The sequence below is a fragment of the Suricata suricatta genome, chromosome 2, assembly GCF_006229205.1.
Source record: "Suricata suricatta isolate VVHF042 chromosome 2, meerkat_22Aug2017_6uvM2_HiC, whole genome shotgun sequence".
NCBI lineage: Eukaryota > Metazoa > Chordata > Mammalia > Carnivora > Herpestidae > Suricata > Suricata suricatta.
The window spans coordinates 58,705,884-58,720,536 of record NC_043701.1 but is presented as its reverse complement, the minus strand read 5'-3'; the positions used below and the strand labels follow the sequence as shown (position 1 = coordinate 58,720,536).

The 14,653-nt window shown below is 44.8% G+C and overlaps 1 protein-coding gene across 1 annotated transcript in view; it reads right to left on the bottom strand.

The window, feature by feature from the left end:
• The window catches only part of VPS41 (VPS41 subunit of HOPS complex), a 168,745-nt gene that overhangs the window by 62,107 nt on the left and 91,985 nt on the right, over nucleotides 1-14,653 (bottom strand). The window contains exons 8-9 of the mRNA XM_029926759.1: nucleotides 7,647-7,766; nucleotides 6,249-6,395 (exon numbers count right to left, since the gene is read on the bottom strand). Of these exons, the coding sequence (XP_029782619.1) occupies nucleotides 6,249-6,395; nucleotides 7,647-7,766 (267 nt within the window). The remainder of the gene's footprint in view (nucleotides 1-6,248; nucleotides 6,396-7,646; nucleotides 7,767-14,653) is intronic.

Below are 14,653 nucleotides of genomic sequence, written 5' to 3'. Positions count from 1 at the left end.
TTCAAGCCCCATGTTGGGCTCCGAGCTGACAGAGCGGAGCCTGCTTGGGATTCTTTCATCCTATCTCTCTGTCCCTCACCCACTCACACTTTCTCTCAAAATATCAACTTAAACCATTAAAAAATAAATTCTATGTATACAGTTTGGATATATGTGTGTGTGTAGCAGATTTTTTTTTTTTTTGAGAGAGAGCGAGCACGAGAGACAAAGTGAAAACCACTGGGGTGAGGGGCAGAGAGTGAGAAAGGGAGAGAGAGAATCTCAAGATAACAGCGCAAAGCCCGACATGGGGCTCAAACCCATGAGCCATGAGATCATGACCTGAGCCAAAATCAAAGAGCTGGATGCCTAACTGACTGACCCACCCAGGAATCCCTTTGCTGTAGTTTCTGAAGTGAGTATATTCTATTTTGTAGTAAGACAACAAAAATTTATATAAGTTCTGCCATCGAGGTAAGACAACCCAAAGTTATATAAATACTGATTATACACAACTTTTGTCAGGGGTTAGGTTTTTTCCTTTTTTTTCAGATAGCTATAAAAAAAAAAAAAACACAACAAATACTATAACCCTAAGTTAAGCTACAAAATTGAAAATCCTAAAATAGAGAAAAACCCAAGGGCAAAAAAACAAATATTATTCATTGTCCCAGTACAAAGTGAATACATTAACAATCCCTTTTTTTTGGAAACTATTTTTATTAACCAAACAAGCTGATTTATTACTTAAATATTCTTCCACAATACAGTTCTTTAATGTCAATAGTATTTCACCATACAAGTGTGATTTTCTTATTCAATCCCCTTTTAGATAGCTGATTTTTGCTTCTATGTCACCCGAAGGCAAGTAACAGCACCATCCACATACTTGGATGTAAAACTCTCGGGTTTTTGCTTCCACAGGATAAATTCCTGGAAGCAGAATTGACAGATCACAGGCACGCGAAGTCACAGAAGGTTTGGTAGTATCTGTTCAGTACACGTCTCCAAGCTGCTGTGCAGCAAAGCAGCGGCCACGTGCCAGTCCTCACTCCAAGGCAGGACTCAAACCCAATGCTATGGAGGGAGAAGCATTTGCTTGGAAGGGACTGGAAATATTCTCCCTTGATTGCTTTTTGTTGCCTGTCCATCTCAGACAAAGTCCTGGCCACTTCCCCAGTCTTCCCTAATTTTCTTCTCATGTTGGCCATTCTTCTGTCCACACTTACAAGGGAAACTACCCAACCGTCTAGCAGGCATGCCCGACAGGGCCAAATGGACATCGCACTCATGTTTAATGCGCTGATAAAAGTACGTAAGTAGTGTCTCAAATGGTTTGACATGGAATCACAAAAAGTAACCCACAAACAATATTACCCAGCACTTTGAGCAACTAGTGGGCAGCAGTCCTCAGTTAAGAGTTTTGAGAGGGCACGTGGGTGACTCAGTTAAGCGTCCAATTCTTGATCTCACGATTCAGCAGTTAGAGCCCCACACTGGGCTCTGTGCTAACAGAGCAGAGCCTGCTTGGAATACTCTCTTCCTCTCTCTGCCTCTACCCCACTCAAGCTTTCTCTAAGTTTAAAACAAACTTAAAAAAAAAGACAAACACAAGAGTTTTGAGAGGGGCGCCAGTTAAGTGACTGGTTGACCTTAGTGCAGGTCACGAGGTCACAGTTTCTGGGATCGAGCCCTGCACTGGACTCCGCGCTATAAGTGCAAAACCTGCTTGGGATTCTCTCTCTGTCCCTCTCTCTCTGCCCTTCCCCTGATCAAAATAAAGAAAAAAATGTTTTTTAAGAATTAAAAAAAAAAAGACTTTTGAGAAACAGAAGAAAAGAGAAAAATCTTTTCTTAGGAAAATCATGATGCCATTGGGGAAGACAAACAAATAAGGGATTTTACTCAGTGTGAAGGGCACAGACACAAGTACAGAGCAGGGGCATCTACTGGCTGGAGGAAAGCTTCTCAGAAGAAGCGAACTCACGCCAAGGCCGCCTGTTTCTCTGGTCACGCACACTACAGCCACTCTGAAGACCAGGCTGCAGGGCAGTGCCGGAGGCCGGGCTCTGACCTCCCGCCCCGTGGTGTGGCCTCAGCTCCAGCCCCGCAGCTGCCTCGCATGGGTGGGGAGAGCGTGCTAAGCTCGTGTCCCGCAGAGGAGCAGATCAATAACTTCACGAGCCTCTACGCCCACAGATATGTTCTCCCCCATGAACACTAATTACATCATCCAACTGTCTCCTCCACTTCTGTGTCCGACAGGCATCTCATGTGGACACACACACAATCTACTCCCAACTTGCCCTCTAAATGCGTTCTGCTGGCAGCCCTTCCAATGTCAGTAAAAGAGAGATTTCCCAGTTTCTCAGCTTAAATGGGTCACTGTTGACCTCTTGTCTTTTTCTAATATCCCGCATAGGATCTACGCTCAATACACATCCAGAACCCAGCTGCTCCCCACTGGCTCCACTAGGCTGACCCAGGACACCGTGACTTCTACTAAGGCTCCTGGGTTGCCTCCTCCCCATTGATCCTTTTCACTGCCCCCTTTGCTGTCTGACTCTGAATGGCAGAGTGAGCCTTTCCAAATCCAAAGTCTGATCATTTAACCCTATGGCTCCAACCCCCTCTGCTAGCTTTCCACTTGCTCAAATTAAAAGCCAAACACTGCACAAAGGCCTGTGGGGCCCTCCATACTCCACCCCTTCACAAGGCACCCCTCTCCCTCCCTCCCAGCTTCTGTCCCTCTCTCCCGCACCTGCTCCATCCACTCTGCCAATGATGGCTTTATGTCCACAAGGACACGCCAATCGCACTCCTGCCTCACGAATTTTGCCCCAGTTGACCACCCACCAAGGCTGCATGGCCTCCTCCTTCCAGATCTCTGCCAAAGGACATATTCAGTACGAGACAGGTCTTCCGTGGATCACTCTATATTAAATGGAACACACCCACACCCTCCTCTCCCCATTTCCCTGTAACTACTCCCTCCAGTATTTTACCGCCATCCACAAGCTATGTTCACTTGCTCATTCATCTTCCCCAGGAGAGAATTCATCTGTTTACGTGTCTGCAGCACTAGAACACTGCCTGGCACATCGCAAGAACTCGGTAAGTATCCGCTGGGTGAATGAATGAATGAAACAGTAGGACCACTGCACACCCTACCCCGCTGGGTGGCTGTCTCTCCCCAACGAGACTGCTCTCTGGGAGGAAAGATGTCCTATCCTGTCTTCCCTCAGCAGAACACAGTGGGACTCTCGAATGAAAAGAAGTGTCCAAAATGTTACTAGGAGGAATCCCCAATAAGAAGAAACACTTGAAAAATGAACTTGTGAAAAATGACGTTGCATGGTCATTTGGGCACAGTTAAAAGTGTACTTGTTTCCTATGGCAGCTCTAACAGACAAACTTGATGGTTTAAAATAACAGAAATGCATCCTTTCAAACATCTAAAGGCCAGAAGTCTAAAAGACCAGTTTCAGGGGCACCTCGGTGCCTCTGTCGGTTGAGCATCTGACTTTGGTTCAGGTCATGATCTCATGGTTTGTGGGTTTGAGCCCTGCATCAGTCTCTATGTTGACAGCTAGCTCAGTGCCTTGAGCCTGTTTTCGGATTCTGTGTCTCCCTCTCTCTCTCTGACCCTCCCCTGCTCGCACTGTCTCTGTCTCTCAAAAAACAAAAAAACAAAAACAACAACAACAACAAAAACCCACACACACAAAAAAAAGTTTCACTGGGCCAAAATCAAGGTGTCTGCAGGGCTGCACCCCTGAAGAGGGTCCAGAGGAGAATCCATCTGCAACACACCTCCTCCAGCTCCTGGTGGCTGTGCGCGTCACTCCAGGCCTGCCTCCCTGCTGACATTGCCTTCCCTTTCTGTGTTGGCACTCCATTTTTAAGAATACCTGTGATTGGGGTGCCTGGGTGGCTCAGTTGGTTAAGCGTCTGACTTTGGCTCAGGTCATGACTTTTTTTTTTTTTTTTTTTTTTTTAAGAAAACCTGTGACTCGGGCACCTGGGTAACTCAGTTATTTGTCCAACTTCAGCTCAGGTCACGATCTCATGGTTCATGGGTATGAGCCCTGCATTGGGCTCTGTGCTGACAGCTCAGGGCCTGGAGCCTGTTTCACATTCTGTCTCCCCCCCCCCTCTGCCCCCACCCCAACTTGTGCACTCACACACATACACACACACACACTCTCTCTCTCTCTCTCAAAAATAAACAAACAAAAAAAATTTTTTAAAACAAATACCTGTGACTGTATTTAGGGTCAACCCAGATAATACAGATAACCTTCCCATTGAAAGATCCTTAATTAATCCCACTTCATGCCATACAGAGAAACATTTATGGGGTGCAGGGTTAGTACATGCTATCTTTGTGGGCCATTATTCAGCTTAAGGAAGAAAGCATTTCTGGTAGCAACTGGTAAACTTCTTAAGTGTCCCTACACGCTAATTTTCCTGGTCTCTCACCAAAAGAAAATCATAACTTTAAACAACAACAAAAAGCCACTTGGTCCATTTCAGGAATTTAAAATATATCAAGACCAGAGCTTATTGGATGAGTAACCATACTACGTGGGAAGACTAGAGAAAACCTTTCACTCCTTTTATCCTAGACGACTGCACACAACTTCCCTGCTCTCTAGATGTGAATCAGGCTATGTTCGCTTCACACGTGGGAACAACTAAGAAAGGGAGGAGGACCTGAATCATGACGACGTAGGCCGGGAGGACAGTTCACAGTGGTTGGCTTTGTAATGAGAAGCACGCAGTTAACAACTTTCATGCCTTCCTTTTCCCGAGACGAGTACATTCTCTATTTGTTTTTGAGAGAGTAAGAGGACATGTACATGCATGTGCGAGCAGGGGAGGGGACCCCGAGCAGGCTCCATGCTCAGCTCAGTGCGGAGCCCAACGCAGGGCTTGATCTCACAAACCGTGAGATCGTGACCTGAGCCAAAATCAAGAGTTGGAAGTTCAACCAACTAAGCTACCCAGACACCCCAGAGAAGGGTACATTTTGAGTAACTACGACTCTTTCATGACCTGTCTAGAATTTTCTGACACAATAATGACACTGAGGCTTAGGAAGCACTTATGTATGGCAGATGCTATGCTAAGCTCCTTGTACGCATTACCTCATTTAACCCCCACCATCCTCAAGACAGGAGCACAATCGGCACACAGTCAAAGTAAGACTCAAGCTCACACAGGAAGTGCGTGGAGAAGGCGGAACCCATCCCACGTCTGTCCGATTCTAAAGCCTGAGCTCTGCCACCAGACTGTTGCTGGGATACGTCCTCATACTATTTTCACCTCGTTTAATTTTTAGTTTATTTTGTTTAGGTTAAGCTATACATTTTTAAAGGGAAGCCAGCGACTTTGGGTTCTGAAATATCTAACACAAGACAAACACTGGTATGTAAAATGTATGAATGAGCTCCGGACCTGCTTCTGTACAGTGGCGGCGTCTCTTGCACCCAGATGCACATGTTCCATAAAGAGCTAAGGCCACTGGGCGGTGAGAAATTTAAAGGTCATAAATAGAGTGCCATTATGAACAAGGAAATACTCCCCATGTTTTACAGGGTGTGGGAAAGACAGACTGTATCTCCGAATTTATGTATATGAAAAGAATTGATCATTAAATGAATTCTCACAGGACAAGAACGAGCAGGAGAAAATATTTTGGTTCTGGGAAGCCATTCAAGAACTCCTATTCCTTTGGGCACCTGGGTGGCTCAGTGGTTAAGTGTCCAACTTTGGTTCAGGTCATGATCTCACTGTTCACGGGTTCAAGCCCCACGTCGGGCTCTGTGCTGATGGCTTGAAGCCTGGGGCCTGCTTCAGATTCTCCGTCTCCTTCTCTCTCTGCCTCTCCCCCACTCATGGTCTGTCTCTCTTTCAAATATAAATAAACATTAAAAAGAAAACCTTTTTTTCTTTTTAAATAAAGAACTCCTGTTCCTTTGGACCACCCTCCATGGATCTGTAACAACATGGACTTATTAGAAAGGCAAAGGTGCCTGGGTGGCTCAGTCAGTTGAGTGTCTGACTTCGGTTCAGGTCACGATCTCACAGTTTTGAGTTCGAGCCCCCTGCTGGGCTCTGTACTGATAGCTGGGGGCCTAGAGCCGGTTTCGGATTCTGTGTCTCCCCTTCTCTCTGCCCCTCCCACGATCATGCTCTTTCTCTGTCTCTATTGATAAATAAACGTTAAAAATTTTTTTCTAAAAAAGAAAGGCAACCAAAACCACCTTGACTGAAGTCCCCCAGCCAATAATCAGCGTCACGTTGTCCTTCCAGCAGAGGCTACAGGGATACATATCCGGGCGAAGACTTATATCATCCCGGGGCACATTGGTGATTCTCTGCTTCGAGGTGACGTCAAAAATCTTCACACCCTGGAAAATACAACAGCATTAGGCATCCTCCACTTGGAAGAAGAAAAGGAAAGGAAAATTTGATAACAGCCACTGCCACCCATAACTAGCACTGCAAAATACTGACAAGTGTTTCCTGAGCACCCTTGGGAACCACGCTCCCGGGCCACACACGCCGTGAGAGCCCACAACAACAAAAAAAGAGAGATTTTATTAGCAGAAGGCTTCAGTGGCTCAAATACAACACAAGCGTGAGACGTATAGGTATCAAGCGCTGCATTTCCAGGATGACAAACAAGTAACGTTTCTAATTGTATTGTTCTGCTACAAAAATGGAGGTTGTGTTTTAGAGAAGCTTTGAGTCTGAAAAACTACAATGTGTAAGGAAACGGGCACCTGACATTTAAAGCACTCAAATGGAAACATCAAACAGGCGGCTAACTAACTACACCAAGAGGCGCCTGGGTATTTCAGTCAGTTAAGCATCTGACTCTTACTGTTGGCTCAGGTTGTGAGCTCACAGTTGGTGAGATCGAGCCCCATATCTGGTTCTGTGCCGACATCACAGAGCCTACTTAGGATTCTCTCTCCCCTCTCTCTCTGCCCCTCCACTGCAGGTTTGTTTACCTTTACTATGACTCGGGAGAAAAGTCAGAAAAGTCCTGAATAGCAAAGTATGTTCTGGGAGAATTCAACCATTCAAAATGGAATAGAACCGACTTATTAAGTCAAACCCTGAAATTCCAAAGATAGGCCAGATATCGAAAGCTAATTCTTAAACTTTCTATTCGCCCTGATATTGAGTAAACTTTAAATAGGGTGTGACACCAAAACTTACAATCTACTTTTTAAAAGGCAGGCCTGATTTCTGCCTGTGATTATACTGGGAGAAAAAGAAATCAGCGGCATCCTGTATTTGTTTCATAGCAACTGTTACTTGCCCTGGGCTAATAGGCAAATGGTGTTTTCAACACGGCATTCCCAACACAGCCCTTCAATTATTAAGATGCCTTTTCATTTTCTTGGCTAGTTTCCATGCCTCGGGTTTCTTATTCCAAAGTAAAGTCCAGAATATATTGAGAATTACTCTATTTTGAAAGCCAAGAGCAATCTAATCTCTTTAACCTTCCGGGTAGGACAGCTGTTGCCATTTGCAGGTCTTAGAAAAGACCATGGCAGCCAGTGGCATCTTTTATCTTGGTCACAGCCCTCCCAGTGTGGCTACTCTTCTGGCTTTGAAGAAGAATCCAGAAGATGAAGGTGCACTTTTACCATATTATTGGCCCAAGCGATCAGATGGCCTCTCCACTTCACACTCCTTATGTTCCCTTCCCCTTCGTGCAGAACGCAAGACTTCCATCTGCTCATCCAAGAGCGTTCAAACAGCAGCAACTACGGACAAACAAAAAACAGATTTTCAGAAACTGAGAAGCATACTGGGGCACCTGGGAGGTTCAGTCAGTTACGCGTCCGGCTTCGGCTCAGGTCATGATCTCACTGTTGGTGGTTTTGAGCCCCGTATCGGGCTCTGTGCTGAGGGCTTGGAGCCTAGAGCCTGCTTCCGATTCGGTGTCTCCCTCTCTCTTAGCCCCTCCTCTGCTCATGCTCTGTCTCCTATTCTCTCTCTTTAAAAGAGACAAACATTTAAGAAAAAGAAAAAGAAAAAAACTGAGAAGCATAGATAAAATTTCTTTACTGGCTTTTTGTTTGTTTTGCCTCTCCACTGAATGTTGAAGTTACTATGAAGTAATGCCACTAGATGGCACCAAAATACCAAAATTCATGGAGAAGAATACATTAGTTGGTTAAGATTTGTGTCACAGAAAGTTCTGCAAATATTGCCCAGAAATTAATTTACTTTGTAACTTGGGAAATCAAAACCTCATAATTTTTTCCTTGGAAGTAAGATATTAGTCATGGCTTAAACTGCAATTGCCAGAAGCAGCCTGTTTTTCATTTAACCCAAGAAAAAGAATTTTACAATGATGTTTGAACAGCAATTCACATTATAAAATAAGACAAACTTGCTTTAGGATTAAACTTCTTTAAAAAGGTCATAGTAATCCAGGGTCTTTATTTTAAGGGAAAGAACCTATAATGATAATAAAAAAAATCTGCTAGGTGGTGGAGGCGAGCGCCTGGCTGGCTCAGTCAGAGGAATACGAGACTCAATCTCGTGGCTCTACGTTTGAGCCCCATAATGGGTACAGAGACTGATTAAAAATAAAATCTTTTAAAAAAAAGTCTGCTGAATAAATTTTATCACCAAATATAACTGGTTAAAACCTCTAAGTTTGGTGAAGATGTAGTTCTGGTAATTCACGATTAAGGATACATACATTTTTCTTGATCTATCCAATTTAAATCCCTTAAGGCAAGACATTTACACAACACAACTTAATATAAAATTTATATAATATGTGATTTACAATATATAACTTCAGATATGTGGTCCTGAAATAGAGGTTTACCTTTTAAAAGCAATGCTGTTGACAGATGCCATCACAGCAGTTTAAAAATTCCTATCTTTTGAGTAACTTTTTGTTTACCTTAGTGTATTCTGTGTTCCTTCCCAACCCTAGAGAAGGGGGAAAAATAGGCAACAGGAGAAAGAGAATAAATTCACCTTTCATTTATATTTCTTACATACCTTTCTCAATAGTCAGGCTCCTATATTCAGAAGGGGCACACATACACACACCCCAAAATCTTAAAAAAGTGTCCATCTTAACACGCCAAGAATGGTCAGTTTAAAGGTGACATAAATGTCTAAAGTTCTCTATTACCACGCAAAAGAAAGGTGGCCTCACATGGTCCATAGTGGAGACCGGAGGCAGGGCTTTTACTGGCCATGTGGGGCCCAATCTTCCCCTTAAAAGGGGAAGGATATCTTCCTCTCCGCTCTCAAAGATCTTCTAACCCATCTGGTCCTCTCCCAGTCCATGATCTAAGCAGGCAGTCCCCACCGCCATGCCTCCCTGCTCCCAGTTAAAGATTCTGAGGTCTGCCCTCGGTGATTGTGCCTCTTCCATGATGTAAAAAAACAGAGCCGAGGAGGCCACTGAATGTGTTCAGGATTTTGCAACAGGGTAGGTCTGAAATCTGAGAAAGGAGAAAGACTGACAATGTAGCTCCTGCTACACGGTCCACTAAACACAGGTAGCTACAAATGATTATATTAAACATGAGAAATTGAGAGGATCACAATACTTATCTTCGGTCTGTGGCCTGACTCAGACGGAGGGGATTTTAGGCAGCAGGCTGGCCTGGGGAGGAACAGCTGGCTGAATGGTAAGGAGGGAAGTGGGGTGCAGACGGCGCTGGAATGCTCTCCCTCCAATCCCACCCAGAAGTGACCCATGCAGTGAAAGGGGGAGGGGAATCTGCACCTGTGCTAGGACATTAAATATGCTCCAAATTTTAAACTAACATTTCTATAAAATATGACAGATATAAGACCCCTGTGAGCCAGATTTAACTCATTTCAAGAAAAGCCCACCTGGGAAGCAGTGGGTAGGGTAGATACCAGCAGCCTCAGTGTAGTGGGGGTGGGGGAAGGGGGGGTCACGGGGAAAATTTCACGCAAGGACACACAGGTTTTGGTTGACATCGGCAGTGGAACACGGCAGCCACAGCTCAGAAGACGACAGGTATGCTGGCACAGGGAGCGTGCCCACCCTTGGCAGCAGGGCCCTACGACAGGCATCGCCTGCACAAACTTCAAACTGCCTCAGTGAAGAGAAGCAGGCTAGCAGCGCACACCGCCCTGCTGTGTCCACTGACAGCCATTTCCCCGACAGACAACCGGGTTCTAGCTCCCGCCATGTCCAGATTTGGGCCAATTCTCGCAAAATCTATGACACGTTCATAGCAACCTGAGCCGCGAATACTGGATATAGACTTCTCCCAGTAACTACAAACAAGAAGAACCTCAGCAACATGGAAACATTCAGTATTACAGGAAAGCAAGGGAACTTGTCTAGGGAATAAGAGAAATCTCCCACTCCTGACTCCACACACGAGACCTCCCATCAAACAGACCAGGACTTGAAGAGTAATTCTTCTTGTTCTTGGGTGACAACCCAAAACCGAGCAAATGAACATGAGAGGATAAAAAGGACAAAACGAAGTTGCAATAAAAAAATAAGTGGTCAATACCCCTGAGTAAGGGAGGAAATCAAACAGCGACCAGGGCACTGTGCAAATGAGAATACTACTACTGCACTGCGAATCTGAACTTGAGGGAATGTGGTCAAAGCTGTAAGAAAGGGAAAGTCCACAGCTCTAACAGTCAGTCATGAGCGAAAACAGATGTGCATGCACTAGGTCAATGATGAAAGCAGAAATTCTTTACCAGCAGATATAATGGAGGAAGCTACCTAAATGTAAAGAGACATTATGCTCCTGGATAAGACGACTCAGAGTCCTCACTGAAGAGAGTAAGTCTTACTAGTTAATCCGCGATTTTCATGGAAGCACAAAGAAACTTCCAAAGGAATGATTTCTAAAACTTCCAAAATGCTATCAACTCATTTGAAGATATATGAGAATAATAGGATCTTTTTTTTGCCATTGAGCAACTTATGGGCGGGAGAATGGGTGTTTTTATAAAATTCGCATTCAAAACAGGATAGCAAAGGACAGAGATGAATCAGAATGGGAGGTCAGACCCTGGGGGGGGGGGGGGGGTAGAGGGGGCGCGCACACACGCTGGGAGCAGGGCGCCCTCAAACTCCCGCGTGGTAATCTCGGCTCCTTTCGGGAGGATCCCTTAGCACTGGGAACCTTAAAAATGACCCCAGGAAGTCCATGGCTAGAAATTTCTGCTAAAAAGTGATCAGACAAGTGTATGAAGAAACGTGTCAACTTATTCCTAACAGCTAGAAATGCACTAACCACTGGGAAATGCTGGAATAAAATGTGGTAGAGCTAGATCACCAATAAGTACGTGTCCAGTTTTAAATGATTTTATAGATGTACGTTTATTAATGTAAATGGATGTTCAGGGCCCATTAAATAAAAAAGCAGATGACAAAACAATATTAAATATGATGACTCAAGTAAAAACAAATGTGTTACCATATATAAAAATCTGAAGGATACATTAAAAAGGAATCCTAATTAATTCTAGAAATAGTGATAGATTTATATTATTTTTATTATGCTGCATAGAACATGTGAATTACTTTTATGTTAATAGATATGGGGATAAAAATCCATTGTCCTGTTTCTGTAATCAGGATAATGGAAAGTAAGGCTTGAAACAAAACAGTCTCAACAATTCACTGAAGCTCAGAGAAGGAAAGAATGCTGGAGTCCCACTGAGTATGTATTAGAATTAATTCACGTAAACTGTACCTACTCTTTAAATGAAGCATTAACTTGAGGAAATTGGTGACGAGGTCTTGTTGCGATTCCCACCAAGTTCCAGCTCGGGCTAGGCCCTTCTGCTGCGGCGGGTGTGTTCTGGCTTCAGGCAGGACGTGGAGGCCTGCGGGCTGGCCTGCCTTTGTCTCGGACTCAGAGCTCTAGGCAAACCTCCAGCAGAGGGCAGGAAGGAAAGGAGAGAGGGGAGGATTCTGCATCCAGTCAGTCTCCTGGTTGCGTCCGAGTTTCCAGAGTTCTGTTACGATAAACCTTGTGTACCCTGCTCTGACCTGGGATCAAAGGAGCTGCTTCTTTATGACATTTTCACACGTCTGTGTGAACTGATGAGGGTTTCAAAAAAAAAAAAAAAAAAGACAGGGGTGGGGGAGGCTAAGATACTACCTTCTGTAAAGGAAACACATTTTAACTCCTTTACATTACAGTTTTAGACAGGATTCGTGTTATTTTCTAATGTTTCTCAAATAGCTCAGTTTCAATCATTTTCTATTTTGTGGATAAAGATAAATTACTGTAAACAAACAGCCTTAAATATATGTTAGGGAAGATCATCATTTAGGATTCTTTTTTTTTTTCCTTAAAGTTTATTTATTTATTTTGAAAGATCCAGAGACTGCGTGAGTAGGGAACGGGGAGAGAGGGAGAGAAAGTAGGGGGGCGGGGAGAGACAGATAGACAGACAGACAGACAGACAGACACACACACACACAGGCTCCCAAGCAGCGCAGAGCCTGATGTGGAGCTTGAACTCATGAAACCATGAGACTGTGAACTGAGCCAAAACTGAGAGTCGGAAGCTTAACCAACTAAGACACCCAGGGGCCCCTTCAGGATTCTTTCGTGAGTTCCCCTCATTTCTTGGTCCTGTATACATTTTAGGGTCAGGCTGTTTCTATCACGGGACAATGAACACCACGCTGTATCTTGCTCACTGGGACTCGCATGTTCAGTTTTCATCTCCCTGGTACATCGAAAATGCAGTAGGAGAGAGGCCACATGTACTTTGCTACACGCACAGGCCACAGTACGTGTTAGACACCGGCAGGCTTCCAGGGCCCTGCAAGTCTGCTTGCCTTGGTGGTCTCCATGCACAACGTGTTTGCTGCAGGAGGGGCTCCGTCACCCCCAAACCCACCAGTCACTCAGCCCATCGTTAGTGATGTCCCTGAGCTATTCTGGGCACACTGGCACCCTAATCTCGAAAACCTAAAGGAAAGAACCCTGTGACTGACACACAATTTATACAGCCCCGATGGCACAATTACATCCCTTGAGAAAGGGCTCGGTTATCCTGACTCCGTGCCCTGTGACTGAAAGGTTGGTCCTGTTCCCTTTCCTCGATGCCAGAAGACAGAATTTGAGAGAGAGAGAGAGAGAGAGAGAGAGAGAGAGAGAGAGAATATCCCGAGCAGGCTCCACGTGCAATGCAGAGCCTGGGGCAGGGCTCGATCCCATGACCCTGGTGTCATGATCTGAGCCGAAATCAAGAGTCACATGCTCAATCGATTGGGCCACCCAGGCACCACTGGGAAGTACTTTTAAGGTCAGTCTTACTCTTCAGTTCAGGTGACTGCAATTCCTTTACCTGAGGGATGCTGCCTGGCTTCTTAGTGCGCCCAGACGGTGACGATCTGAAATGTGGCTGTGCCCTGCTAGGGCTCTCCCCATCACCGCCGTGCCCTCTTCTCCTGGTTGTCTAGCCCTGGCTGCTTCTCTCCTCTGAGTTACCACCCCTGGTCCTTGAAGCACTTATTTCTGCCGTCCTTCTCTCCGCCCTACTTTCTTCCTTACTCACGAGTCCTCGTTTCCAATCCATACATAGCACAAAACCTTAAACGTCAGCTAGCCATTAACAAAGCATTCCCATGTCCTTTGAAACTCTCCCAGCACAACTAGGCAGTACACGGGGATTTGATTTGGATCCTGTAGGGCACACGGTTTCATACAGGAGGGAAAAGGACCAAACAATCCACTCTCCATTTGCTTTTATAATCCAAATCTATGGGAATTTCTATGGGAATTTCAAGCAGAACCACACTGCCTGGCAGAAATGCCACGGAAAATTCTTCTTCGGTGATTTAGGAAAAGATAAGCTGCTTTTCTTACAAACATTCCACACTAATTTAACTACAGCAAAACTATCCGCCTGTATTTCACTGACATTTAATAAAATCCATTTCTTTCTTCTAGTCATAAAACTGCCTAGAGACCTACTGAGCATGAATGTTCTACAAAGCATTTTAGAGGGTAAGTCATCGAGTGAACTACCTTTAAAAGCAGCTGGTTAATTTATTTGGTTCATCTTCCGCATCCCATAATATTGAATTGTCATTATCACAACACTGAGAGCAATTTGAGCTCAATGGGAGCTAAGTACGTAGAGAGGAAAAACTGTTTCCAAGAGGTCTATTTTTTGTTGGAGAAAGTATTTTAGGGTTTTATTTCCCATAAATCCACATTCTGGCAGTCAGCACTCTTGGTACTTATATTTCAATAGGAGCCCTCACATCCTCAGCAGTATACTTTATTCTCCTATGTTTTGTGCTGATAAATCTATCTGGTACTTTGCTACACTACGGAGAGGTAAGGACGCACATCCCAGAATCTCCCCCACACAGGGCGGGATGCCTATCAGGCTGTAATAACGCCACCTGTTCTGGCAACATAACACCCGTCATTACCCATCGCCCACTCTTCTCTGATGGAAGAGAGGGAGTAGGGTTGGCCCCTTTTTAATCATCTTGTGATCTTTCAAGTATATAAATCACTCGACTCTTCCAAACGCCAGCCGCACTGCTTGCTCAGAGGCAGACCACAGTGTAGGGAAGAGCAGGCAGTTAGGGAAGCCCATGGGCAAGCCCTACATGGCAGGTGCATTCCTGCAGGAAAGGCTG